The 27,995-nt window shown below is 35.5% G+C and overlaps 1 protein-coding gene across 1 annotated transcript; it reads right to left on the bottom strand.

Moving 5' to 3' along the window:
* Positions 1–457: 457 nt before the first annotated feature.
* On the bottom strand, positions 458–27,984 carry LOC148162601 (membrane-spanning 4-domains subfamily A member 12-like). Its single transcript, XM_088017548.1, has 5 exons — positions 27,937–27,984; positions 23,607–23,750; positions 13,985–14,041; positions 2,908–3,027; positions 458–565 (listed from the first exon to the last, which is right to left on the bottom strand). The coding sequence occupies exons 1-5, from the start codon at positions 27,982–27,984 to the stop codon at positions 458–460; spliced, it is 477 nt and encodes a 158-aa protein (XP_087873674.1).
* Between the last annotated feature and the right edge of the window lie 11 nt (positions 27,985–27,995).

Below are 27,995 nucleotides of genomic sequence, written 5' to 3' on the forward strand. Positions count from 1 at the left end.
TTTCTGAAAACACCAAAGGTTCTGACTTTGCTACCCAACATGTTCTCTCAAACTTTGAAAATTGTGAGACTTTAGCATCCCAAATCCCTGCACCTGGTCACAGCCTCCACAAAGTTTTTTTTTTGTTTGTTTGTTTCCAGTGGAAATATCTGTTAGACTAAACAGACTTGAGCCAGCAAATCACATATCTTCTATCCTGTTCTCTCATAAGGTGTGAACATAAAAATATTATGGGATACGACATACCCTTGTCTAGGGCAAATTATTTACCCTCAGTTGTAGAGAAACCCTTGTAGTACACAGGAGTGCAGAGTGTTTTCAGCTATCTATAACACAGTTTAGAGAGGACACTAACTTCTTATCAAAACCTTAGTTCAGTTCTTCAAACAGCGTTCATAGCCGAAGCCAATATCTTCTGTTTCACCAAGGGAGAAATGAGATACTCACCACGTCTTTATTATCTGTGATATTTTGCTTTGTATCCCCAATGGACCACTGTACACGTCAAAAACAACTCGAGGAAGGTGAATAGGAACAGATATTCTGAAAGAATTTTACCACTTCTCTGTTTCCAAAAATAAAATATACATTCCTTACGATCTTTATATGTTAACGTGTTAGATATAATAAAGGAATTGTACAATTGCAGGAAGATGGAAAAATAAAAGAGAAAAACTACTCAATATATCCCCATCCCCTAAAGCCATGGGTATTTATATATACTTTTCTTGATCATAATGATAACTGATAATTACTAAGGATGAGTATAAGCTGACAAATTTCTGCCAAATGGCTAATGAGAATCATCGATTGTGTCTTCCTGTGTGTTGTTGTGGATAAGGTCAGCGAATTTTCAATGAGCCTCTGGAGAAGATGGAACTGAGACACGTTTGAGGTCAAGTGTTACAGAACTTATTTAACAGAGAGATGTTCAGAATTAGACATCTTTTGGGAAAGGGCCCTATAGAGGAACTTACAGTGAAGGAAAAAAAGTTTTGGGTTTGTGACCGAGGCTCAATAGAAGGACTTATGCATCCTGTGGGTAGGTGGTTTCCTCCTCGGACTGTGCCTCTGATTATAAGCCCCAATAGACCTATATCCTTGTAGGATAGTTGAATATTTGAAGGATAGAATACTGGAAGCCTGAAGCACCCAAAGCACTTTTGTGACAAGGCCACCATGGGCTACTGGGACCAGTTTTCAATCCTGACACCATTTAATAGTAACTGAAGCCATGGCAGTGAAATTATGGGTATGCTAATAGACTACTGAGATGCTCTAGGATTCTAACAACTAGAGGTCTGGAGTCCATATGGAATCTTTGATTCTCAGTATTCTTGAATATCTTGAGAGGGTCAACAGGAAAGGGACCTCGGGAGGAAGGTCTTGGATTTCTTGCTAATACGAACATTGGTGGTTCAAGAGATGAATTGGAAAAATGAAAGAATCAAAATTATAATTGCACTCCAACCTAGTAAAATGAGACATTTCTATTATGCAGATGTAATCTTAAGCAATATCTGGAGGTTTATATTTATTTAAGATTTTACTTTAAGGTATCCTTCAGGGTATGTGTCCTAAAATATTAGCATTCCCTGCAGCAGTAAGATGGCTCTTTGATGTGTCATTTAACTGATTTCTGTTAGAGCTCAATTTTTTGTAGTGAAATAACTTGAAATTTAGACCATTTTTTATTAGAATGAATGTTCTGCAAGTAAATAGCTCTGACCCTGAGCAAGGAGCTTAACATTTCTTAGCTTATTTCTTTAATTGAGTCAGAGACATAAATCATTTCTTGAGGAAGTTTGCAATCCCACTTGCCATAAAATCACTTTCAAATCTATGTTGAAATAAGAAAAAATCAACAAAATGCAAGTGAACATATGCTTTAGAATAAGCTAATTAACCAAGAGTTTGGGATGTTGAAGTAAGGAGAGTTTGCTGTATTAGGTTAAGAATTTAAAAACAGGCAACATCTAATGGGCTTAATCAGAAACTGAGAAAGAAAAATTGGTTTCTAGGTCTTGGTCAAAGGCCTAACTCTTTTGACCTCTGTCAAGCTCTGGGTAGATATGATAGAACAGAAAGACAGGAATCCACAGAAAACACTTTAGAATTTATGGTTTTAATTTCTACCCAACTTGCTTAGCACTGATTCTCATCTCCTTGACCTCCTAGCTTCTTCTCTCCACATGAACAAACCCATATAGTTAAGTGCACAGATATCTACAGTTCCACATGGACAGAAACACAGAAATATATACAGATACTGAAACACAAACACGGACACACTTAAACAGACTCACATAGACCTGCTGACAGGCAGACTGACAGACACAAAGCAAGCAGTTCAAAAATGTCCTATAGTCATGTGCCTACAGAACTGAATATACATACATTCCAAATTACATACATCTATAGAGTCCAGATTTATTTGCTCTGAAGATTACATCTCTGATGAACATAAATTCCTGGGCATCACAAGTACATAAGGATATTATTTCCTTCTTTGAAAATCAAATCTTGCTATAATAAACTTGATCATTTAAGGCCTAGGAAAACTGGCCTCAGAGATGCAGGTACCTAGAAGGAACTAAGTGCCTATTGTAAAAATATTTTGGATACCAGGTGGGACCAGAATTGAATATAATGCTAAATCACTCAAAATATATCTATTAATATTTATAATATATTCCGTTTGCTTACTTGAGGCTTTGGGTGATCCTAGGTTTAGAAATGCAACCTGTAGTTTGAATCACATTTGTAGTATGTACATACACAGAGTAAACTAATGATAAAGGTCACTGTCATATCTTGCATAATACTTAAATACTTTGATCACTCACCAAAGAATTTAAATGTAATTCTAAATTTGTGATGAGATCTTCATAGAAACCTGGTACTTACCTCTGGCCAAATAGGAGCATGTGTACTCACACTATATATCATAAACTCAAGTGATAGTAAAAGCAGACCAATCACTGAAATGCAGGCACTTAGAATGTTCACTGTTATGGTATAGGAAAGCTGAAATAGTTAAAAAGAGTCACCTGGTCATTGGAAGTTAACCATATACATCACTGTCAAGTATATTCAAGTAGAAGATTTATACAAATTCTGATCTTTTCTGAATAGTAAGGTCATTAAAAGGACTGTCAGAACTGCAGTTTTGTCAGGATCCCAATAGAACTGAACAATTTTGGAAAAAATAAAACTTTTGATGTAGCATGCATATATTCATTCCTTCACTGACAATTATTGAATATTAGTTCTGTACCATGCAAACTATCATCTGTCTTATTAGATCAAGAGGGAGAAAAAAAGTGGTCTCTGCAGTCAAGGAAGACTATTGGGGGACACAAGCAAGTGCATATTAAATATGAATAGAATGTAGAAAAATGTTAACAACAAAACATACAAACAAACAAACATGCTAACAATATAGGCAAATTCATAGTGCCATATAGGGTCAGATTACCGGAGACCTAATATTCCAGGAGTTTGCCATCATTCATTTAACAGTGCAAGAAGGGGAGTCATCGGGAATTTTGTTGATGAGACAGGTGCTATCTAGATAGATATTTAGGATTTTATCTTGAAAAAAGTGGGGAATTACATCGCTGGAGGTGCCTGCTCTGTTTTTAGGCCACACTCCTGTCAGGCTATGTACTCAGGACAGTACATATGTATAATGTTGCTGCATAATTACCCTTTGTCCATGTATTACGCCAGAGAGGTGATAAGCCCTATGATACTGCTTTCAGGGACATTCTCTCATACTTATTTCCTTGTTTTCATTTGCACCAGTAGAATTCTTTCTACCTTATATGAATTAGATAATAAATAAGAAAACTTAAACTGGATTCGGAAACCTATTTCACTGGATAAATCATATGTTTGTCTATATGCTATTCATTATTGTAGAGCGATCTTAATTTATTCTTTTGGCATAAATCTCCCTTAAAGAGAGAGAATCACATTAAAATAAAATGTTCACTAACTCATTTTTACAACCTAAACACCCAACAGTATTGATTAGTAAATTGTAGTATATAAATGTAATTTCATCTTTAAAATGAAATATTTCAAGAGTTTTTAATTATATGAACAAATGGTTATGACACATTAATATTATATAGAAAAGGAGCCACCCTTGTTGAGGAAATGCACAGAGGAGGCCGCGTGGAGCAGGTGTTCTGTGCAGCATGGAGTTTTACCGGCAAAAATTGAAGAATTAAAAGGACAAATAGAAAAATCCCCAATCATAATAGATTTTGACATGTCTGTCTACGTAATAAGACAAGTGGACAAAAACCAAGAGTAGAAAATTGAAACATCTGACCTCGTTGATCTTCGTATACGTATGTACATGCATATGCATATATATCCCAATGTACATGCATATGCATATATTTATATCCCAGTGTACAAGCTGGATTAAATACACACGTGCACACACCAGTAATATTGTCTTGACTGTGGTAGCTATATAGTATTAGTTTTATACTTTCTCCCTTTTTGGCTATTTCCATATAGATTTTGCAATCAACTTAATCAATACTGAGAAAAAAATCCTTTTAAAGTTTTGATTGGGATTATATCGAGCCTATAAAATGATTTGAGGAAAAACTGACATCTTAAAAATGTTTGTCTTCCCATCCATGAACATACCCATTTATTTAGATACTGTTCAGTTTCTCTCTGCAATGTTTTGCAGTTCTCTATGTAGAGGTCTTAGAAATATTTCACTGGTGCTCAGGGAAAATAATTTCTGAGTGTTTTATTTTTGAGTGTGATTGTAAAGGTATTTTTACAGATTTCATCTCCAATACATAGAAATACAATGGATTTTTTATATGAATTTGTATTCCTCAATGTTGATAAATTCTTAGTTGAATTTCTTTTTCATAGACTTCTTAGGATGTATAAGGGTGTCTATGATTAAAGCAGGTACTACTGTTAACTTTTTAAACCTTATGCCTTTTATTTCTTCTTGACTTATTGCACTGGACAAGAACGCCTGCACAATAGCTCTCTCTCTGACAAATAAATAAATATAATCTTAAAAAAAAGAACTCCTTCTCAATATTAAACAAATTTGGTGAAATGGTAATTTCTTGCAACGCTTCTGATCCAAAGGGAAACCATTTAGTCTTTCACCATTAAGTATAATATTAGCTATAGTTTTTTTGTAGGTGCCCTTTAACAGGTTGAGGATGTTCCCTTCTATTAATAGTTCAATAAGAGCTTTTCAAAAAAAAACATTTTTTTAAAGATTAACTTATTTATTTGAGAGAGAGGGAGAGAGAGAGTGGGGGGAGGAGGGGCAGAGGAAGAGGGAGAGAGAATCCCAAGCAGGTTCCATGCCCAGCTTGGAGTCCAATGCGGGGCTCGATCCCACAACCCCAAGATCACCCTGTGAGCCAAAACCAGGAGTCAAATGCTTAACTGACTGTGTCACCCAGGTGCCCCTAGAAAAAAAAAAAACCCAAACATTTCAAATGATTTTCCTTCATCTCTCTAATTACCCTAATATGTTGAATCACATGTGTTGTTTCCTGAATGTTGAACTAAGCTTGCATTCCTGGAATAAATTCCACTCTATTATGCTTTTAAAAATATATTACTGAACATGATTTATGATATTTTAAGCATTTTGACATCAGCATTCATTATGGATAGTGATCTCCTATTTTTCTTTTCTTGCAAGTAAGGTTCTTGTAAATTTTTGGTGTCAGGATTATGTTGGACTCCAAAAAATCAGTTGGGAAATGTTCCTTCTCCTTTGTTTTCTGAAATATTTTGTGTACCATGTGATATCATTTGTTTATTAAATCCTTGATAAATGTATTACTTAACACGTGTGTCTAGAATTTTCTTCATGGAAAGATTTTTAATGATTAATACAATTCCTTTAACAAATGCAGAGATAATTATGTTTTCTATTTCTTCTTGTTTCTGTTTTGGTAAGTTGCATTTTTTACAATTTCTTAGTATAGTGTCATTTGTAGCATTTCCTTGATATTTCTTACTGTCTCTAGTACCTGTAGTGATATTTCATCTTTCATTCCTGATACAGTAATTTGTGTTTTATTGTTTTATTGATCAGTCTTATCAGAGGTTTATCAATTTTATTAGTATTTTCAAAGAATAAATTTTCAGCTTTGCTAGTTTCTATATTGTTTATCTATTTTCTATTTTATTGACATCTCTTTGTTCTTACTCTCTACTTTGTATTAAATATGCACTTTCTTTTCCAGCTTTTTAGGTTGGAAATTTAGATAATTAGATTTTAAGCCCTTCATCTTTTCTAATATATACTTTTATTTATTTATTTATTTATTTATTTATTTATTTATTTATTATTTATTTATTTATTTTATTTGACAGAGAGAGAGATAGCGAGAGAGGGAACATAAGCAGGGGGAGTGGGAGAGGGAGAAGCAGGCCTCCCGCCAAGCAGGGAGCCCGATGCAGGGCTTGATCCCAGGACCCTGAGATCATGACCTGGGCTGAAGGCAGTCGCTTAACCAACTGAGCCACCCAGATGCCCCTTTATTTTTTTAAAGATTTGTCCATTTATTTTAGAGAGAGATAGAGGAGAGCGTGCGTGCACATGCATGAGGGGGTGGGGGAGGGGCAAAGGGAGAGGGAGAAAGTCCTAAGCAGACTCTTCCCTGAGCACAGAGCCCAACTTGGGGCTCAGTCTCACTACCATGAGATCATGACCTGATCCGAAGCCAAGAAATGGACGCTCAACCGGCTGTGCCACCTAGGTGCCCCTCTAATATATAATTTAATGCTGTAAATTTCCTTCAAGCATTGCTTTATCTCAAAAATATTGATATGTAGTGTTTCCATCATTCAGTTCAAAATATTTTCTAACTTTTGTGATTTCTTTTTATCCATGCGTTATTTATTTAATGTGTTGTGTAATTTCCAATTACTTGGATTATTTCTTGGACATATAATAATTGATTTTTAATTCTGTTTCCTCTTAAGTTATTTCTATTTCCATGCAGTTGGTTGCCTATAGTAAGAATAGTAAACCTAGTCTATAATATATTATTCAATCTTGTGAAATTTGCTGTTACTTTTTTTCCGGTTCAGTGTATGCTGTATCTTGATGAATACTCTATGCACAGTTTAAAAGAGCATGTATTCTACAGTCTTTTTGTGTAGTGTTTTACAAAGGTCAACGAGGTCAAATGTTTCCATTTTCTACTCCTTGTTTTTGCCCACTTGTTTTATCAATTACTTAGACATGTCAAAATCTATTATGATAGTGGATTTTTTGATTTCTTCTTTTATTTCCTTAGTTTTTGCATCATTTATCTTAAACTTCTAATATTAGATACATATACATTTGTGGCAGTTATGTATTCCTGATGAATTAACACTTTGTTACACTGAAATGACTCTATTTCTAGTCACCTGTTCTGTCTTGACATTTATTGGTCTTTAATTATTATAACCACATGAGCTTCCTTATGCATATGCATTCTTTCATGTATATATTTTTTCCTATTATTACTTGCAATCTATATTTGTCTTTATATGAAAAACAAATTTCTTAAAGACAGTGCATGCTTGGCATCATTTTTTACCCAGTCTGAGAATACTGGACTTTTAACTGGAGTGTTTGTCTATTTACATGTGATATGATTATTGTCCTAATTTTTCTTCTTCCTTTTCTGCTTTCATTTAGGTTAAAATAGTTTTTAAACTTTTATTTCCTCTATGGGCTTTTTAACTGCATATTTTTGTATTATTGAATAGTCTAGATTCTACTGCATGTATCCTTAATTTTTCACAGTCTACTCAATATTGTCCTACTTCATATAGAATGTAACAAATTTATGGTACTTTAATTCTGCTTACCTTTGTGTTATTTTGTAAAATATTTTACTCATACATGTTATAAAATTGAAAATATGTTAATTTTTAAATTGAGGTATATAATTAACATACACCATTATACTGCTTTCAGGTGTACAATATAATGACTCAATATTTGTATATATTACAAAATGATCACCACAATTAGTATAGTTAACATCCATCATCATACATAGTTACAAAAATTTTTATTCTAGTGATGAGAACCTTTTTTCTTTTTAAAGATTTTTATTTGTTTATTTATTTGAGAGAGACAGAGAGCGACAGAGAGCATGAGTGGGGAGGAGAGGGAGAGGCAGGCTCCTCACTGAGCAGGGATCCCAATGTGGGGTTCGATCCCAGGACCTTGGGATCATGACCTGAGCTGAAGGCAGATGCTTAACTGACTGAGCCACACAGACACCCCATCTAGTGATGAGAACTTTTAAGATTTACTCTCTCAGCAACTTTTAAATATTCAATGCAGTATTATTAACAACATAACTGCCCTATTGTGCATTACACCTCTATGACTTAGTTATTTTATAATTGGACGTATGCACCTTTTGAACTCTCTTCACTCATTTCACCCACCCCCACACTCCACTTCTGGCAACCACCAAATCTGTTTCCTGGATGTATAATATTTGTGTGTGTGTGTGTGTGTGTGTTTGGATTTTAGATTTTTAGAAATCCTCGTTTTTTTATAGGTTTTCTGTGTGTGTGTGAATATATTATATATATATATATTCATTCCTTTTCATGCCATTATATAAAAAATGCCACATCTTCTTTATCCATTCATCAGTCTATGGACACTTGGGCTGTTTTTATAATTTTGCTATTGTTGATAATGCTGCTATAAACATCAGGGTACATGTATCCCTTTGAATTAGTGTTTTTGTATTCTTTGAGTAAATACCCAGTAATGCAATTGCTGTATCATAGGGTAGTTCCATTTTTAACTTTTTTTGAGGAAACTCCATACTGTTTTCCAGAGTGGCTGCACCAGTTTGCATTCCCACCAAGAGTGCAAGGGGGTTCTCCTTTCTCTACACCCTCACCAGCACCTGTTGTTTTCAAAGGAAACATACAGAAGGACAACAGGTACATGAAAAGAGGCTCAACTTCTCTAAACACCAGTGTCTATCAAAACTATAATGAGCTATCACCTCACATCTATTAGAATGGTTAAAATCAAAATAGCAAGAAATAACAAGTGTTGGTGAGAAAGTGGAGAAAAGGAAGCCCTCATGTACTGTTTGTAGGAAGGAATTGGTAAAGTCACTATGGAAAACAATATGAAGGATTCTCAAAAAATTAAAATGGAACTACCATGTGATCCAGCAATTCCATTTCCAGGTATTTATCTGAAGAAAACAAAAATACTAACTTGAAAAGATATATGCATCTCTATGTTCATTGCAGCACTATTTACAATAGCCAACATATGAAAATAACCTACATGTCTATTGGCAGATGAAGGGATAAACAAAATGTGATACACACACACACACACACACACACACACACACACATATCACATATATATACTCAATGGAATATGATTCACACATTAAAAAGTATGAATTTTTGCCATTTGCAACAACATGGATGGAGCTAGAGTATTATGCTAAGTGAAATAAGTCCATCAGAGAAAGACAAATACCATATGATTTCCCTAATATGTGAAATTGAAGAAACAAATGAACAAAGGGGGGGGAAAAAGAGAGGGAGGCAAACCAAGAAACAGACTCTTAACTATAGAGAACAAACTGATGGTTACCAGAGGGGAGGTGGGTGAGAGATGGGTTAAACAGGTGATAGGAATTAAGGAGGGCACTCGTGCTGAGCACCTCGTGTTGTATGGAAGTGTTGAATTACTATATTGTACACTTGACACTAATATTACACTGTATGTTAATTAACTGGGATTTAAATAAAAACTTAAAGTCTATTTCAATCCTCTGCCCATTTTTAAACTGGTTTTGTTTTTTGTTTTTTGTTTTTTTTTGCTACTGAGTTGTATTTGATCTTTATATATTTTGGATATTAACCCATTATCTGATATATGGTTTGTAACTATTTTCTCCCATTCTGCAGGTTGGCTTTTCACTTTGTTGATGGTTTTCTTTGTGTGCAGAAGCTTCTTAATTTGGTGTTGTCCCCTTTGTTTATTTTCACTTTTGCTGCCTTTGCCTTTGGTGTCAAATCCAAAAAAAAATCACCATCAAGACCAACATCAAGAAGCTTATGGCCTATGTTTTCTTCTAGAAATTTTATGTTTTCAGGTCTTACATTCCTACCTTTAATCCATTTTGAGTTAATTTTTTGTATGGTGTGAGATAGTAATGTAGTTTCATGCCTTTGCATATTGCTGTCCGTTTATTAAAGAGTCTGTCTTTTTCCCATTTTATATTCTTGGCTCCTTTGTCATAAATTAAATTTTTTTATTCTGTTATGTTAATCACCATACATTACATCATTAGTTTTTGATATAGTGTTCCATGATTCATTGTTTGCGTATAGCACCCAGTGCTCCATGCAATACCTGCCCTCTTTAATACCCATCACCAGGCTAACCCATCCCCCCACCCCCTTCCCTCTAGAACCCTCAGTTTGTTTCTCAGAGTCCATAGTCTCTCATGGTTCGTCTCCCCCTCCGATTTCCCCCTCTTCATCTTTGTCATAAATTAGATGACCATATATGCATGGGTTTATTTCTGGGCAGTCTATTCTGTTCCATTGATTGATGTGTCTATTTTTTAATGCCATTATCATACTGTTTTGATTACTATAGCTTTGTAACATAGTTTGAAACTAGAGACCATGATGCCTCCAGCTTTGTTCTTCTTTCTCAAGATTGCTTTTGGCTCTTCAGCAGTAAAATTTTTGCTTTTAGTAGTCAGTAAAGATATTAAGAAATAAAAAAACACCATATTTTATCTTTACCCATACGTGGTAGGCTAAATAATGGTTCCATCATAGATATCCTAATCCCCAGAAACCGTGACTATATAACTATGTGGCAAAAGGGAATCTGCAGATGTGATTAAGTTAAAGATCTTCAGATGGGAAGATTATTCTGAAATATCTGGTTTGGCCTAATGTAATCACAAGGGTCCTTGTAAGAGGGAGGAGAGAGGATAATAAAGACAAGACAGTGTGTTTGTGGAAGCAGAGAAGAGATTAGAATGGTATGGCTCCAGCGAAGGAATGCAGCAGCCTCTAGAAGCTAAAAAAAGCAAATACCCAGTATGTCCACAATAGCCAAACTATGGAAAGAGCCAAGATGTCCATCAACAGATGAATGGATAAAGAAGATGTAGTACACACACACACACACACACACACACACACACACACACACACACACACACTGGAATATTATGCAGCCATCAAAAGGAATGAAATCTTGCCATTTGCAATGACGTGGATGGAACTGGAGGGTGTTATGCTGAGCGAAATAAGTCAATCAGAGAAAGACATGTATCATATGACCTCACTGATATGAGGAATTCTTAATCTCAGGAAACAAACAGTGTTGCTGGACTGGTGGGGGTGGGAGGGATGGGGTGGCTGGGTGATGGACACTGGAGAAGGTATATGCTATGGTGAGTGCTGTGAATTGTGTTAAGACTGATGAATCACAGACCTGTACCTCTGAAACAAATAATACATTATATGTTAAAAAAAAAAAAAAGAAGAAGATAGTAGGAAGGGAAAAATGAAGGGGGGGAAATCGGAGGGGGAGATGAAACATGAGAGATTATGGACTCCGAGAAACAAACTGAGGGTTCTAGAGGGAAGGGGCAGTGGGGGGATGGGTTAGCCCAGTGATGGGTATTAAGGAGGGCACATATTGCATGGAGCACTGGTGTTATATGCAAACAATGAATCATAGAACACTACATCAAAAACTAATGATGTAATGTATGGTGATTAATATAACATAGTAAAATAAAATAAAAAAAGCATAAAAAAAAGAAGGTAAAAAAGGCAAGGAACAAAATCTTTTCAATAGATTCCAGAAGGAAAGTAGTTCTGTCAACATCTTGATTTTGAGACTTTTGATCTCCAAAACTGTAAGATAATACACTTACATTGTTTTAAGCCAATAAACTTGTGATAATTTATAACAGCAACTGTGGACTAACAGTCCACATATTTATCATTTCTGGTGTTCTTTTTTTGTCTTGTATGTCCAAGTGTCCAAATATGTTATCATTTCCCTTCACCCTGAAGAACTTTAGCTTTCTTTGATAGTGTAGATCTGATAATAGAATTTTTTTCTCAGCTTTTGTTTCTATGAAAAGGAATTTATTCCACCAGTGATATTGAAGGGTATTTTCAGTGGATATGGAATTCTAGTTGACAGTTTTTTCCAGGGCTTTGAAGATGCCATTATATTTTTTTCTTGTGTCTTTTTCAGAGAAGTCTTGCATATATTTTGGTATACTTGTTTCTAGGAGTCTTAACAATATTAATATTAATGTAAATGGCATTTTAACATTAGTTTATCCATTGGCTTCTGCTAGCATGTAGAAAGATAATTGATTTGGATTTTGTATATTGAAGACATTGTAAAATTCACTATTTCTTAAATTTTGTCATCTAAAAATATTTTTTCTTCTTTCCAGTCTTTAATATACTTCCTTTTTCTTTGACTTATAGCAATGGATAGAACACCTTAAATAAAATACTGAAGAAACATGGTGATAGCTTATATGCTTCTCTTGCTAAAAGGTAACAAAATGTTAGAGGAAGTGTTAACATTTTCACCATTAAACATGATGTTATTTCTCCCTCTCCCTTTTGATAGATATCTTCTATTGATTTTATCATTTTTTTTTGCATTCACTGAGTTGATCATTTAGTTTTTATGTTTTTAATGTGGTAGATCACATTGGTCTTCCTCCCTCTCTCCCTCCCTCCCTCCCTCCCTCCCTTCCTTCCTCCCTTCCTTCCTTCCTTCTTTCCTCCCTCCCTCCGTTCCTTCTTTTGAGAAGGAGAGGGGGGAGAGAGAGGCAGAGGGAGAGAGGGAATCTTAAGCAGTCTCCACACCTAGCACAGAGCCCAACACAGGGCTCAATCTCACATGACTTGAGCCAAAATCAAGAGTTGGATGCTTAACTGAATGAGCCACCCAGGTGCCCCCACATTGATTTATTTTCAAATGTTAATCTATCTTTGCATTTCTGGAATTAGTCATGAGGTATCGTTCTTTCTATTTGTTTTTCTCACAGTATTCTATATTTTATTTGCTAATATGTATATTAGGATTTTTACATCTATGGTCATGAGGGATTTTGGTCTGTAATCTTCTTTTCTTGTAAGATCCTGGTAGAGTTTTAGGATCAATGATATACTATCCTCACAATGGGTTGGCAGGTATTACCTTCTTTTTCTGTTCTCTGGTAGAAATTTGCATAATGTCTTCAAATATGATTGTAGGTTTCTTTTTCTTTTTAATTTCGTCAATTTTTATTGTCTTATTTTGAAGCTACATTAATAGGTGAATAGATATTTAGGATTATCATACATTATGTTGAACTAAATCTTTTATTGTTATGCAGTGTCCCTTTCTAATAAAAATCTCTGATAATTTTTGCTCTAAAGCCTACTCTGTATAATAATTAATATAGCCTTCTTTTTGGTTGGTGTTCACAAGAAATATCTTCTTTTCCATCTTCTTCTTAGACCTGTCTTTATTTAAAGTATGTTTTTAAAATAAATAACAGTGGTGGAAGATGGGGATCCAATCTTATTGTTCTGCATGTTGTGTATCTAGTTTTCCCAGCACCATTTGTTGGAAAGACTATCCTTTCCCAACTGGGTATTCTTGACTCCCTTGTTGAATATTGGCTGACTGTAAATGCAATGATTTAATTCCAGGCTCTCAATTCTGTTCCATGGGTCTGTATGCCAGTACCATACAGTTCTGATTACTATAGTTTTGTAGTATAGTTTGATATCAGGGGGTGTGATGCCTCCAGCTTTGTTATTTCTCAAGTGACGCAGAGACAGTGCTACCTCCTTACTGACCCTCCTTCTTTTGGCAAATAAAACTGTTATCTCTAGAGTTGCTACAAACATTCTGACTTACCAAGAATATTGAACGCCTCTTCTCTACTATTACTGCAAGGACTCCTGAGAATATAAACTGGAAACAAAAATCATGTTTATTAATACCCAGTCATTATGTTTATATATAAAGAGTAAGAGAATTCTGGAATGCTATAACATGAAGAATAATACCATCTTAATTCTTTAGTGGAACCATTGAGAAAATCATTCAGAAAATAATTCAAAGGTTCCATAGTACAGAGATAGGGAAGTCATGAAGTCTGTGTTCAGTAATGTAACACGTGCATTGGAAATGGAAGTAGGGGCACCTCAAGTTGACTTCATAGGGCAAAAGGAGTGTCAAATTTTATTTAGATTTTTGTCAGTAATAATTTATTGATCCCATAAGGTGAATTACAAGAAAATATATCCAGTTAATGAATTTACTAATAGACAATGTTCTATCTTGGTGATTTCACATACAAGTACTTTTAATATAATGTTTAAAATATTTTAGTAATGGAAAATATAATTTAGAAAATATTTAAGTTCGTTTTACATATTTAAACATAAGATTACATAATGTCTTCCATGAGTAGATTGTTCTGAAACCTTCCATCATCTCCTAAAACTTGTTAGAAACATGACAAGGTGTATCAGAAATTTATTTTTTTCATTGGTACAACTTTATGAATGCATGGAAACTTCCTACAATTTAAAAAAATTAACTATTGAGTTAGTAGTAAAGGGAAGGAATGTTCTTTCCAGGGAAATGGGGCCATTAACATGTTAATACTAAGTAGCCTTTTGGGGTCTGGAGGATCGAAATTTGAATTCTTTGCCCTTTGCTTTCTATGTGACTTAGGAGGAATTACCTACGCTATCACTAGTTTTGCTTTTTTCATTGATAAAATGGGGATTTGTATTTTCTACCTCTCTGTGTTACTGTGTTGTTGTAATAATTACATATAGAGGAATTCACTGAATGATTTATAGCCAGCTTTGTCCTACTAGCTTGCACCTAAGGCTCAGAACTATATTTTCCAGAATTCCCTTCCTTATGTGGTCCCTGAAAGTATTGTAATACTCCACACTGGAAGCAACCTAAATGTCCGTCCATTCTATTACTTAAACATAGTAGATTAATATAATGTAATGTTAATCAGCAATAATAATGAATGAATGATTGCTGTTTCAATAACAAGGTTGGGACTCACAATCCTAAATTGAGCAAAGAAGCCAGATACAAAATAATACATACTATACATATATAAGTTTAAAAACACTTAAGAGTAATATATCTGAAGTCAGGTTAATGGTTAGGGTAGGAGGGAGAAAGAAGGGACATGAGAGGAACTTCTGAGATGCTAGAATTTTGCTAATTTTTTTTGACCTGGGTGTTGATACACTGATTTATTAATTTTGGGATAATTGAGATGTACAATTATAATTTTAGATTTTTGTGTATGTATGTTTTATTTATATGTTAAAAAATTTAAAAACAGGATAACAAACAATAGCACCTAACTCACAAAAATTCTCTCCAACAGCCTTAGATAATTCAGAAAATTAATATAGATGCTAATGTACTAAATCTAATTCACTGTCAGCAACTTTCTTTTGGAATATCTTACACTCAGTGGCAAAACTTAGAATTTTTTCTCTCATTAAAATTTTGATTCAATGTTTTAATAACTCCATGCACATATTAGTGATCTAATGTCTTTGTGATTGTAATATTATTTGAGATATTAATACAATTGACTCATCTGTTCTTTGCTTAGAACCTACATATTTGGTACTTTTAAAATTGAATTAAGGCCCTCATTTTTGTTATCTGAATTATGGTGGCCTCCTAGATTTCTCAAATCTAATCTCTTACTACTCATAGAATGATGACTAAAACAATCTAACCATGGCACTATCTTCAGTCAGAATATTACTGCTCAGGGCTGTCCAGTAGAAATATGATGCAAGGAATATACATAATTTTAAGTTTTCCAATACACACTAAGTAAAAAGAAATAAGCAAGTGTTGGCAAGAATGTGGAGAAAAGGGACTCTTTGTGCATTGTTAATATGAATGTAAATTGATACAGCCTCTGTGGAAAATAGTATGGAGGTTTCTCAAAAAATAAAAAATGGAAATATCATAGAATGCAGTAATTCCCCACTACTTGGTATTTACACATAGAAAACAAAAACACTAATTTGAAAAGATATATGCACCTTTATTCTTACTGCAGCATTATTTACAATAGCCAAGATATGAAAGCAACCCAAGTATTCATTGATACATGAATAAAGAAGATGTGTGTGTGCGCACACACACACGCGCACGCACATGCACGATGGAATATTACTCAGCCATAAAAAAGAATGAAATTTTGCCATTTGTGACAACATGGATGGATATAGAGGGTATTGTGCTAAGTGAAATAAGTCAGACAGAGAAAGACACATGGATATGATTATACTTATATGTGGAATCTAAAAAACAAAAGGAACAAACAAAAAACCAAACAGACTCTTAATACAGAGAACAAACTGGTGGGTGCCAGAGGGGAGTTGGGTGGGGGATGGGCAAAATAGATGAAGGAGATTAAAAGGCACAAATTTCCAGTTATTAAATAAATAAGCCACAAAGATGAAAAGTGCAGCATAGGGAATATAGCCAATAATACTGTAATGATGTTGCCTGATGACAGATGGTGACTACACTTATGGTGAGCACTAAGTAATGTACAGAATTGTTAAATCAATATGTTGTACACATGAAACTAATATAACATTTTATGTCAATTATACTTCACTAATAAAAAAATGAAGAGAATTACAAAAGTGTAAAAAAATTGCAATAAAATGATTATGTTCCAAAGATTTAATTTTACATAAATATAACAAGAAATAAAAGTAAAATTACAAAAGTAAATATAAACATGTGAAATTTATTTTAATAATTTGTTTTATATAACCTTATAGATCCAAAATATTGTCATTTCAACATAGAATCAGTTCAAAATTATGCTATATTTTACATTCTTTTTATGCATATTAAGTTTTTGAACTCTGGTGTATATTTTACATTACAGCACTTCTCAGGGTGGTTTAGCCCCATTTTGAGTGCTCAGTAGCTACTTGTGACCAGTGGCTGCTATACTTGACAGTGCAGCTCTAGTCCTGGGTCATCTTCTCTATTTTCACCCACTTCCTTGGTGATCTCAACCAGTTTTATGGGTTTCAAACATGTTTGCCAGTGACTCCCAAGCTCCTATCTGAAGCCTAGCTCTTTCTTCTGAACTCTAGATTCCATATCTAACAAGCTACTCATGATCTCCAGTTGAATATTAAATAGATATCTCAAACTCAGCAGGTTCAAAACAAACTCATTATCTTCCCTAAAAACCAGGTCTACCCACAGTCTTCACTGTATCAGTTGATGACAGTCCATTCTTTCTATTAGCTTAAACCCAAACTTGAGCATTCCCCTTAAATTCTTTCTCTTATATTCCACACCAATCCATCAAGATATTCAATTAACTCTTAAAATTATGTTATTTTTAACCACCCTCACTACTACCAACCCTGTTTGAGTCTCATCTGGATTTCTTCAGGAGCTTTCTGAAAGGTCTCCTTGGCCCCCTTCACTATCTTTTCAACATAGCAGCCAAAGGGATCCTTTTAAAACTTAAACCAGCTTATTTAACTCTGTTCATCAAACACTACAGTAAGTCCAGTTTCACATACACTAAAAAGCCAAATCCTTACAATGGCTCTTGGAGTCTATGTTATTTGGCCCCATTATTTTTCTGACCTCTTTTTTCTACTCTTGTTCTTTCTCACTCGGCTTCGGCACTCCTGGCCATACTTTTTTAAGGAGCGTTGCAGGCACATCAGTAATTGAAGACTTTGTTCTGGCTGTTTCCTGTCCTAGAATGTTCCCACATTTGGCAAAAACTCAATTTTTTGAACATTTGCTCAAATATCGTTGTGGTATTTTGAATTATTGGCCACAATTCTTTACTTCCAGGCGGTAACGTATTTCCATAATCTTGCCATGGTCTTATGGTGGTTGGACTATATTTCTCCGTCCCTCAACTTACAACTTGGCCATTTTATTTGCTTTGGCTAAGATGTTAGCAGATGTGAGCCAAGCCAGCTTGAAATGTTCTGGTGTGATTAGGCTTGTCCTCTTGTGTTCCTGCCTTTTATTGTGAGAAGAATATGCCTTCAGTAGTCAGTAGTCTAAAGAGGATGAGATACATATGGAATAGATCTGTATCTGACCTGTAGCTTGAGCCAAAACTGATTGGTACCAGCCTAGATCACTTGATTTTCTGCCAACTTACAGATATATGATTAAGAAATAAATACACTTGGGGTGCCTGGGTGGCTCAGTCAGTTAAGCACCTAACTCTTGATTTCAACTCAGGTCATAATCTCAGGGTCCTGAGATCAAGCCCCATGTTGGGCTCCAATGTTCAGTGTGGAGTCTGCTTGAGATGAGATCCTCTCACTCCCTCTCCCTCTGCCTCTCCCCACTCCGTGCTTGCTCTGTGTCTAAAATAAATAACTAAATAAATCTTAAAAAAAAAAACTTAAAAAAAATAGAGTTGACCCTTGAACGAGATGGGTTTGAACTGTGCAGGTCCACTTACACATGGATTTTTTTTTGGATAAGTACAGTACAGTACTGTAAATATATTTTCTCTTCCTTATTATTTTCTTAATATTTTCTTTTCTCTAGCTTACTTTATTGAAAGGATACAGTATATGACACATATACAAAGTACATGTTAATTGACTGTTTATGTTACTGGTAAGTCTTCTGGTCAATAGTAAGCTGTTAAGTTTTGGGGGAGTCAAAAGTTATATGAAAAAAGAAAAAGATTTTCTTTTTTTTTCCTTGAGTATAGTTGACACACAATGTTACATTAGTTTCAGGTGTACAACATAATGATTTGATAAGTTTATACAATATGCTATGTTTACAAGTTGTAGCTACCATCTGTCACCATACATCTCTACTACGATAATACTGACTATATTCCTTATGCTGTGCCTTTTATTCCCATGATTTATTCATTCCATAACTGGAAGCTTGTATCTCCCACTCCCCTTCACCCATCTTTCCCTCCCCCCAACCCTCTCCCCTCTGGCAACTATCAGTTTGTTCTCTGTATTTATAGGTCTAAGCCTGTTTTTTGCTTGTTTATTCATTTTTTTTAGATTTCACTAATGAATGAAATCATATGGTATTTGTCTTTCTCAGTCTGACTTATTTCACTTAGCATTATACCCTCCAGGTCCATCCATGCTGTCTTATATGGCATGTTCTCATTCCTTTTTATGGTTGCATAATATTTCTGTGTGTGTGTGTGTGTGTGTGTGTGTGTGTGTGTGTGTGTGTGTGTGTACCACATCTTCCTTATCCGTTCATTTATTGATGGACACTTAAGTTGCTTCCATATCTTGGCTATTATAAATAATGCTTCAGTAAATACAGGGGTGATTATATCTTTTTGGATCAGTATATTTGTTTTCTTTGGGTAAATATCCAATAGTGGAATTATTGGATCATATGGTATTTCTATTTTTAAATTTTGAGGGACCTCCATGCTATTTTTCACAGTGGCTATACCAATTTACATTCCCACCAACAATGCTCAAGGGTCCCTTTTTAATCCACATCCTCGTTAACACTTGTTATTTCCTATCTTTTTTATTTTAGCCATTTTAACACCTGTAAGGTGATATCTCATTGTAGTTTTGATTTGTATTTCCCTGATGATTAGTGATGTTGAGCATCTTTTCATGTGTCTGTTGGCCATGTGTATGGCTTCTTTGGGCAAATGTTTATTCAGATCCTCTGCCCATTTTGTAATCGAATTGCTTATTTTTTTGGTGTTGAGTTGTGTAAGTTCTTTATATATTTTGGATATTAACCCCTATCAGATATATCATTTGCAAATATCTTCTCCCATTCAGTAGGTTGTCTTTTAGTTTTGTTGATGGTTTCCTTTGCTGTGAAAAACTTCTTATTTTGATGTAGTCTGAATAATTTGTTTTCATTTCCCTTGCCTTAGGAAACATATCTAGAAAAATGTTGCTAGAGCTAATGTCAGAGAAATAACTGCTTATGCTCTCTTCTAGGATTTTTTATGGTTTCAGGTCTCACATTTAGTTTTTTAATCCATTTTGAGTTTATTTTTAAAAAGTGGTCTAGTTTCATTCTTCTACATGTAGCTGTCCAGTTTTTCCAGCATCATTTATTAAAGAGACTGTCTTTTCCTCATTGTATATTTTGCTTCCTTTGCCACAGATTAATTAACCATATAATCGTGGGTCTATTTCTGGGCTCTCTATTCTGTTCCATTGATCTATGTGTCTATTTTTGTCCTGGTATCATACTGTTTTGATTACTACAGCTTTGTGGTTTATTTTGAAATCTGGTATTGTGATACCTCCAGCTTTGTTTTTCTTTCTTAGGATTGCTTTGTCTATTCAGGGTCTTTTGTGGTTTCATACAAATGTTAGTATTACTTATTTCTAGTTTTGTAAAAACTGCTGTTAGTATTTTGATAGGGATTGAATTGAATCTCTAGATTACACTGAATCTATAGACATTTTAACAATATTAATTCTTCCAGTCCATGAGCATGGTATATCCTTCCATTTATTTGTGTTGTCTTCAATTTCTTTCATCAGTGCTTTATAGTTTTCAGAGTACAGGTCTTTCACTTCTTTGGTTGAGTTTATCCTAGGTTTTTGTTTTTGTTTTTTCATGCAATTATAAATGGTGTTGTTTTCTTAATTTCTCTTTCTGCTACTTTGTAATTAGTACATAGAAATGCTACTGATTTCTGGATATTAACTTTGTATCCTGTAAGTGTACTGAATTCATTTATTACTTCTAGTAGTTTTTGGTGGAGTCTTTAAAATTTTCTATGTATAGGATCATGTCATCTGCAAATAGTGACAGTTTAACTTCTTATTTACCAATATGGATGCTTTTTATTTCTTTTTCTTGTCTGATTGCTGTGGCTAGGACTTTCAGTACTATGTTGAATAATGTATGCAGATTTCCAATACACAGGGGGCCAGTGTCCCTAACCTCCACATTACTCAAGGGTCAACTGTACTTTTGGTTGTGTGCCACTGGGCTTTGTCATGGTTTTTATATAACAATAGATTACTAATAGTAATTTTTTCAATGAAGACTACCTCTACCATCCAATTTAAAACAATAACCTATATCCTTTTGCTACTTTCTCAGAAGCTTCATTCCCCCTTACTCTACTTTTTCTTTTTACTTCTATAGCCTTATCACCTTCTAACACACTACCCCTGCTAAAGTAAAGGTCTCTAAAGTCTGGGATCTGTTTTGTTTGCTGATATATTTCAGGCACCAAGAACAGGACCTGACACATAGTGGGTACACAGTAAGTACTGGTTGACTGACCAAGTTTCAAGTGTATTATTATTATTATTATTAAGATTTTCTTTTTTTATTATGTTATGTTAGTCACCATATATTACATCATTAGTTTTTGATGTAGTGTTCCATGATTCATTGTTTGCATTTAACACCCAGTGCTCCATGCAGAACGTGCTCTCTTTAATACCCATCACCAGGCTAACCCATTCCCCCAGCCCCCTCCCCTCTAGAACCCCAAGTTTGTTTTTCAGAGTCCATAGTCTCTCATGGTTTGTCTCCCCCTCCAATTTCGCCCCCTTCATTCTTCCTTTCCTGCTATCTTCTTCTCCTCCTTCTTTTTAACATATAATGTATTATTTGTTTCAGAGGTACAGGTCTGTGATTCAACAGTCTTACACAATTCACAGTGCTCACCATAGTACATACCCTCCCCAATGTCTATCACCCAGCCACCCTTCCTTCTCACCCCCCACCACTCCAGCAAACCTCAGTTTGTTTCCTGAGATTAAAAATTCCTCATATCAGTGAGGTCATATGATACATGTCTTTCTCTGATTGACTTATTTCACTCAGCATAATACCTTCCAGTTCCATCCATGTCATTGCAAATGGCAAGATTTCATTCCTTTTGATGGCTGCATAATATTCCATTGTATATATATACCACATCTTCTCTATCCATTTATCTGTCGATGGACATCTTGGCTCTTTCCACAGTTTGGTTATTGTGGACATTGCTGTTATAAACATCAGGGTGCACCTACCCCTTTGGATCCCTACATTTGTATCTTTGGGGTAAATACCCAGTAGTGCAATTGCTGGATCGTATGGTAGCTCTATTTTCAACTTTTTGAGGAACCTCCCTACTGTTTTCCAGAGTGGCTGTACCAGCTTGCATTCCGACCAACAGTGTAGGAGGGTTCCCCTTTCTCTGCATCCCTGCCAACATCTGTCATTTCCTGACTTGTTAATTTAACCATTCTGACTGGTGTGATGTGATATCTCATTGAGATTTGCCCTGATGCCGAGCAATGTTGAGCACTTTTTCATGTGTCTGTTGGCCATCTGGATGTCTTTGAAAAAATGTCTGTTCATGTCTTCTGCCCATTTCTTGATTGGATTATTTGTTCTTTGGGTGTTGAGTTTGATAAGTTCTTTATAGATTTTGGATACTAGCCCTTTATCTGATATGTCATTTGCAAATATCTTCTCCCATTCTGTCGGCTGTCTTTTGGTTTTGTTGACTGTTTCTTTGGCTGTGCAAAAGCTTTTTATCTTGATGAAGTCCCAATAGTTCATTTTTGCCCTTGCTTCCCTTTCCTTTGGTTATGTTTCTAGGAAGAAGTTGCTGCGGCTGAGGTCAAAGAGGTTGCTGCCTGTGTTCTCCTTTAGGATTTTGATGGACTCCTGTCTCATGTTTAGGTCTTTCAACCATTTGGAGTCTATTTTTGTGTGTGGTGTAAGGAAATGGTCCAGTTTCATTCTTCCGCATGTGGCTGTCCAATTTTCCCAACACCATTTGTTGAAGAGACTGTCTTTTTTCCACTGGACATTCTTTCCTGCTTTGTCGAAGATTAGTTGACCATAGAGTTGAGGGTCCATTTCTGGACTCTCTAATCTGTTCCATTGATCTATGAATCATCAAGACAGTATGGTACTGGCATTATTAAGATTTTCACTCAGGATTTTGTGGGGACAAAGTTGCATCATCCACCATACTCTCAGACACAATAAAATTTTCTTCAGAGATTTCTTTTCAATTCCGCCAAATGCTTCTTGGACCAACAGAACAAAAAGATTTCATTTTTCTTTCCCTACATAAATTCTATATGTCCCACATTTCCTTAGCAATTATGCTCTCTCATCTTACTTGCCCCACTGGCAAAATAATTGACCCATGGGTAGTGAAACAGTCATCAACCATTTTCTATTTTCCCCAAATGCCCCTTGTGCATCTTACTATTGTTCCCCTTATCCAAGAAGCATGTAAAGTGTCCCTTTAACAAAGACATACTCTTATTATGAAAAAATATCACTGGTATGAATCTAGGTTTTTTCATACTGATATATTTCTTTTCAACTAGATATAAGAATTCATTCATTGAGAATAGGGATTGCAAATTTTTTGTGTTCTATCTCTGACACACTGCTTGGTTCAGAAACAGTTATTAAATATGATGAATAAATTAATGAATAACAACGAGGGAGTAGATTATTCACTTACACATGCAGATGACCAATATGGGTATCCTGTTACTGTCGAGAGAGGAAGATATGATTTTCCAAATGCAGAAGTTTGTGAGAGAAACAAATATGTCCAGAGCAGTCCCACGCCGTGAATATTCAGACCAATCATTATTTGTATGGCCTGGGAGAAAAGAATGCCACTAATTACTTACTACTATTCTGGTCCTACCTTTGAAAGGAACAAAACATCAAGAAAAAGTAAAGATGGAGAAGGAAGGTGACAACCTAACATGATTTTAAGATTCTCAACATTTAATTCAAATGAAGAGGCTTTGTTATATTTTAGTGCAGTTTTCAGATACAGTGACTATTTCCATGCCCCATAAAATTTTACTAGGAGCTTGTTTATCTACTTGGTTCAAGAGGTCATATGGCATGAGCCCTGGATCCCTGGAAGAATTGATCTCCCTCAATATTCATCAGTCGCTATGTGGTCAATAATCCATATCTGCAGATATAGCTCTTAGGTTCTATAGGTTGCCAGGCTTGGTATTTCTGACCTTACCTGTCCTTCTCTCATCCTCCCCAAATTGGGATTTGGACTTTGATTCCTTTTGTTCTACCCACCCTCAAGTCATCTGTAACTATGGTTTATAGCTGGGTCCTCAGTCCTTTATAAACTAGAGTCAAAGAAAGATAGTGAACCTTTGGGATTCCTGGTTTTTTATAACTCTTCCTAGGAACCATTGCCAGGTGTGGAGTTTGAGGAGGATCTCTGCCCACTGAAGCAGACCAGCTGTGATAGTTTCTGAATCAATGGAGGAGGAAAATTTGAGGCTTGCTACGTAGAGCCACAACTCACTGTAGGGATTTCAGTTGGTTTTCAGATAGATGTTTCTCAGGCGTGCCTCCTTCTGGCACGGCTGAATAAACCACCCCTCCCTACATCCCTACCACCCAAACACAGGAGTTAAGCCTGAAAAAAAACTGAAGGAGTTATATTGGAGTTCAGAAACTGGCATATCTTGCCTTGCTCATATTTCTATGATGCCTGGGGACACTGATATATTTCTTTCCCACAGATTCTCTTAAACAGGATAACTTTAACTTGAAGTTTGCAATAAACTTCTGTTCTGGTATGTGATTTTAAGGCGAGCCAAGAAGTGGCTAGTTGGTGGGGATATTTCTCTCCTTTAGAGAGTACTCTGCTTTCCAGGCAACACACAAGTATGCATTTAATGGCACTTCTGACAGGTTGTGGCAGGGGGGAGGAAGCAAGGGGACATTGGGGTAGATAGGTGGTGTAGAGTTTCATAGAATACAGTGAACTTGTCTGAAGTCTGAGTTTGGTGAAGGATATAGGATCTTTAAAAACTTTTATTTTTAAATAATTATAAATTCACAGGAATTTGCAAAAATAGTACAGAGAGGTCCTGTGCACCCTGAACCTGGATTCTCCCAATGGTTACATGTTATGTAACTTATAGTACAATATCAGAATGAGGAACTAGACCTTGGTATAATGTCTGCTTCAGGCAGAAACATGTTTCCTACCCCCCAAAATCACTATCAATAGGCTGGGATGACACGACAAACTCTTAGTAGAAAATATAGAGGAGACAAGCTTCATGACATTGGATTTGGCAATGATTTTTGGAAAAAATGGATGAATTGAAGTACATCAAAATATAAAACTTATGTACATCAAAGAACACAATCAGCAGAGTGAAAAAGCAACCCACAAGATGGTAGAAAATTTGTGAATCATATTATCTGATAAGGAGTAAATATCCAGAAAATATAAAGAACTCCTCATGCAACAACAGCAACAAAAACATACAATCCAATTAAGAAATGGGCAAAGGACTTGACATTTCTCTAAAGAAGATACACAAATGGCCAATAAGGACACGAAAAGATGCTCAACCTCCTAACTAATTGTTAGGGAAATGCTAATCAAAACCACAGTAAGGTACCAGTTTATACCCATTAGGATGGCTATCATCAAAAAAGAATACAAGTGTTGAAGAGGATGTGAAGAAATTGGACCCTTTGCACACTGTTGGTGGGGATGTAAAATGCTACTAATGCTATGCAAAGTTTCTCAAAGGTTAAACATAGAACTATATGACCCAGCATTTTCATTCCTAGGTGTGTATATTTATACACACTAAAAGGAACTCAAATAGATATTTGACACCTATTTTCATAGTGGCATTATTCACAATAGCCAAGTGTCTATTGATGGATAAATGGATAAACAAAGGGTAGTTATACATACAATGGAGTATAATTCAGCCTTGAAAAGGAAGGAAATTCTAACATAAACTACATCATGGATAAACCTGGGAGACATTATACTAAGTGAAATAAGCTAATCACAAAAGAACAAGTGCTACAAGATTCCACATATCTGAAGTACTAGAGCAGTCAAATTCATAGAGACAGAAAGTAGAATCGTTACTGCTAGGGGCTACAGAGAGGGAGAGAGAATGGGGGAGTTATTGTTTAGCAGGTATAGAGTTTTAGTTTTGCATGATGAGAAGAGTTCTGTGGAGGGACAGTGGTGATGGTTGCCCAACAGAGTGGATGTACTTAATGCCCCTAAACTATACACCTAAAAATGGGTTTGATGGCAAATTTTATGTTTATGTTTTTTAGTAGAGTTTAAAAAACATGTCACTTAAATCTTTTGCTTCAGCAAATCTTCTCTTGTACTGTGTTGGCAAGGACATGGAGGCATGGCTTTGTTACTGCTAGGTGGGAGTTTGGTACTCTATTCAGCCTATATTGACACTGTGGGAGCTCCTTAGGGCTCCCCACTAAGCCTCTGCTGATATCACCATGGCTTGCTGAGATAGGGTCACCACATTATTGCTTCCCCATGTGGCCTCTACTGACACTGGGGAGGCTGGGATAGGGGGCTCGTTCCTGCTGAGAGATGATGATGGTCTTAGTCTCCTACTTAGTTGCCTCCTGACACCACCCTGAGGAAGGGGAGGGGCCTTGTTATAGTTAGGTGATGGGGTGATGGTGAAAATCTAGGTTCCTGCGGGGTCTTTGTTTATGGAGGTAAGAGTGGGGCTATAGTTTTTCCTATGGTGTGTTTGGCTAGAGTAGGGCAGTTATTGTCTAAAAGTTTTCTGCTTTTCTAGGCTGTCCTTTTCTTGGATCTATGATGGGCTTTTTTTTTTTTTTTTTTTTTTTTTTTTTGCCTGTGCTTATTAGTGTTTCTGGTTATAGGCTTTGTGAGCACTCAGTTTTGGATAAAGCAAAAAACCAAAAACCAAAAACCCACCAAACCAAAAAAAAAAAAAATCACAAAAGACCCAGGAAACTCACCACCATATCATTCCTTGGATTCCAAGGTCCCTAACTCTTCTGCCTCCTCTGTACCTTTCAGAGTCGTCTTATATTTGTCCAAAGTTTTAGCTGTAATTAGTGATAGAAATAGGGAGAAGCGCATCTACTTCATCTTGTCCGGAACTGGAAGTTGGAGTTTTATTGAATGAAATGAGACTTGAACCCTTGGGTAATGGTAGATTTCATTAGAAGGGTAGTAATGTGGCCAGTAACAGACCTTTTATTCTCAGACACACTTTAACTATTTCTTTTCAATACCCAGACCAGATAAGTGGGAAAGGGGGTTAGGAATCAAAATCTTTAATATCATAATATTGGGAATGAGGAGAGGAAATTTTGGGTTCATTGCTTTCTTATGTAAAGTTTTAGTTCAATTCTACAGAGGATTGGGTAGATCTTACATAAGTGAAGGCAATAATAGACGTGAGATGTTGGGAATATCCTTGGACCAAGGTTTAATCCTGTTGGTTTGATTCCTAACCTGGCTCTTATCACCCAGCAATACAGGTAGATAATGCAAAAGGATATAACCTGCTAACATTTGATGGGAGCTGATTGGGAAACAGTGGCATGTCTGGCGGATGAAGTCAAGAACATAGTACCATTATGATCACTGTCCACAAAGCTTTATGTCTGCACCTTCTGAATATAGTTTCCACAATCTGACCATCTCATTTGGGACCATGTTATCATTAGCTTAGCGTGAAATAATTTATAGATGCCCAAAAGGGATTTTCTACCCATTTCCAGACTCAGAGTATATTTTCTGGGAGTATGATGAGGTTGTGATGGCTTGGGGTTATTTAAATGTAGTTGATAGATTAATAATCTCTGCTTTATTTAACTTTAGCCTGACATACAGTTTATCTGATCAGGCTGCATGTGGAAAATGCAGGTATTACATAACTCTTAACTCTCCTCCATTTGGAAAGGTCATAATAGAGGTGGTTAAAGTCTCATTAGTCTGTAGTAATTTACTTGTTCAAGTAGCATTTAGTTCTTACCCCCAACAATCTTGTTTCCTCTCTTATCCACAGATGATGTCTTGGCATTTTTCACTAAA

This window comes from Eumetopias jubatus, unplaced genomic scaffold (assembly GCF_037043125.1).
Source record: "Eumetopias jubatus isolate StellerSeaLion01/CBP00866 unplaced genomic scaffold, mEumJub1_p1.0 scaffold_13, whole genome shotgun sequence".
Taxonomy (NCBI): Eukaryota; Metazoa; Chordata; class Mammalia; order Carnivora; family Otariidae; genus Eumetopias; species Eumetopias jubatus.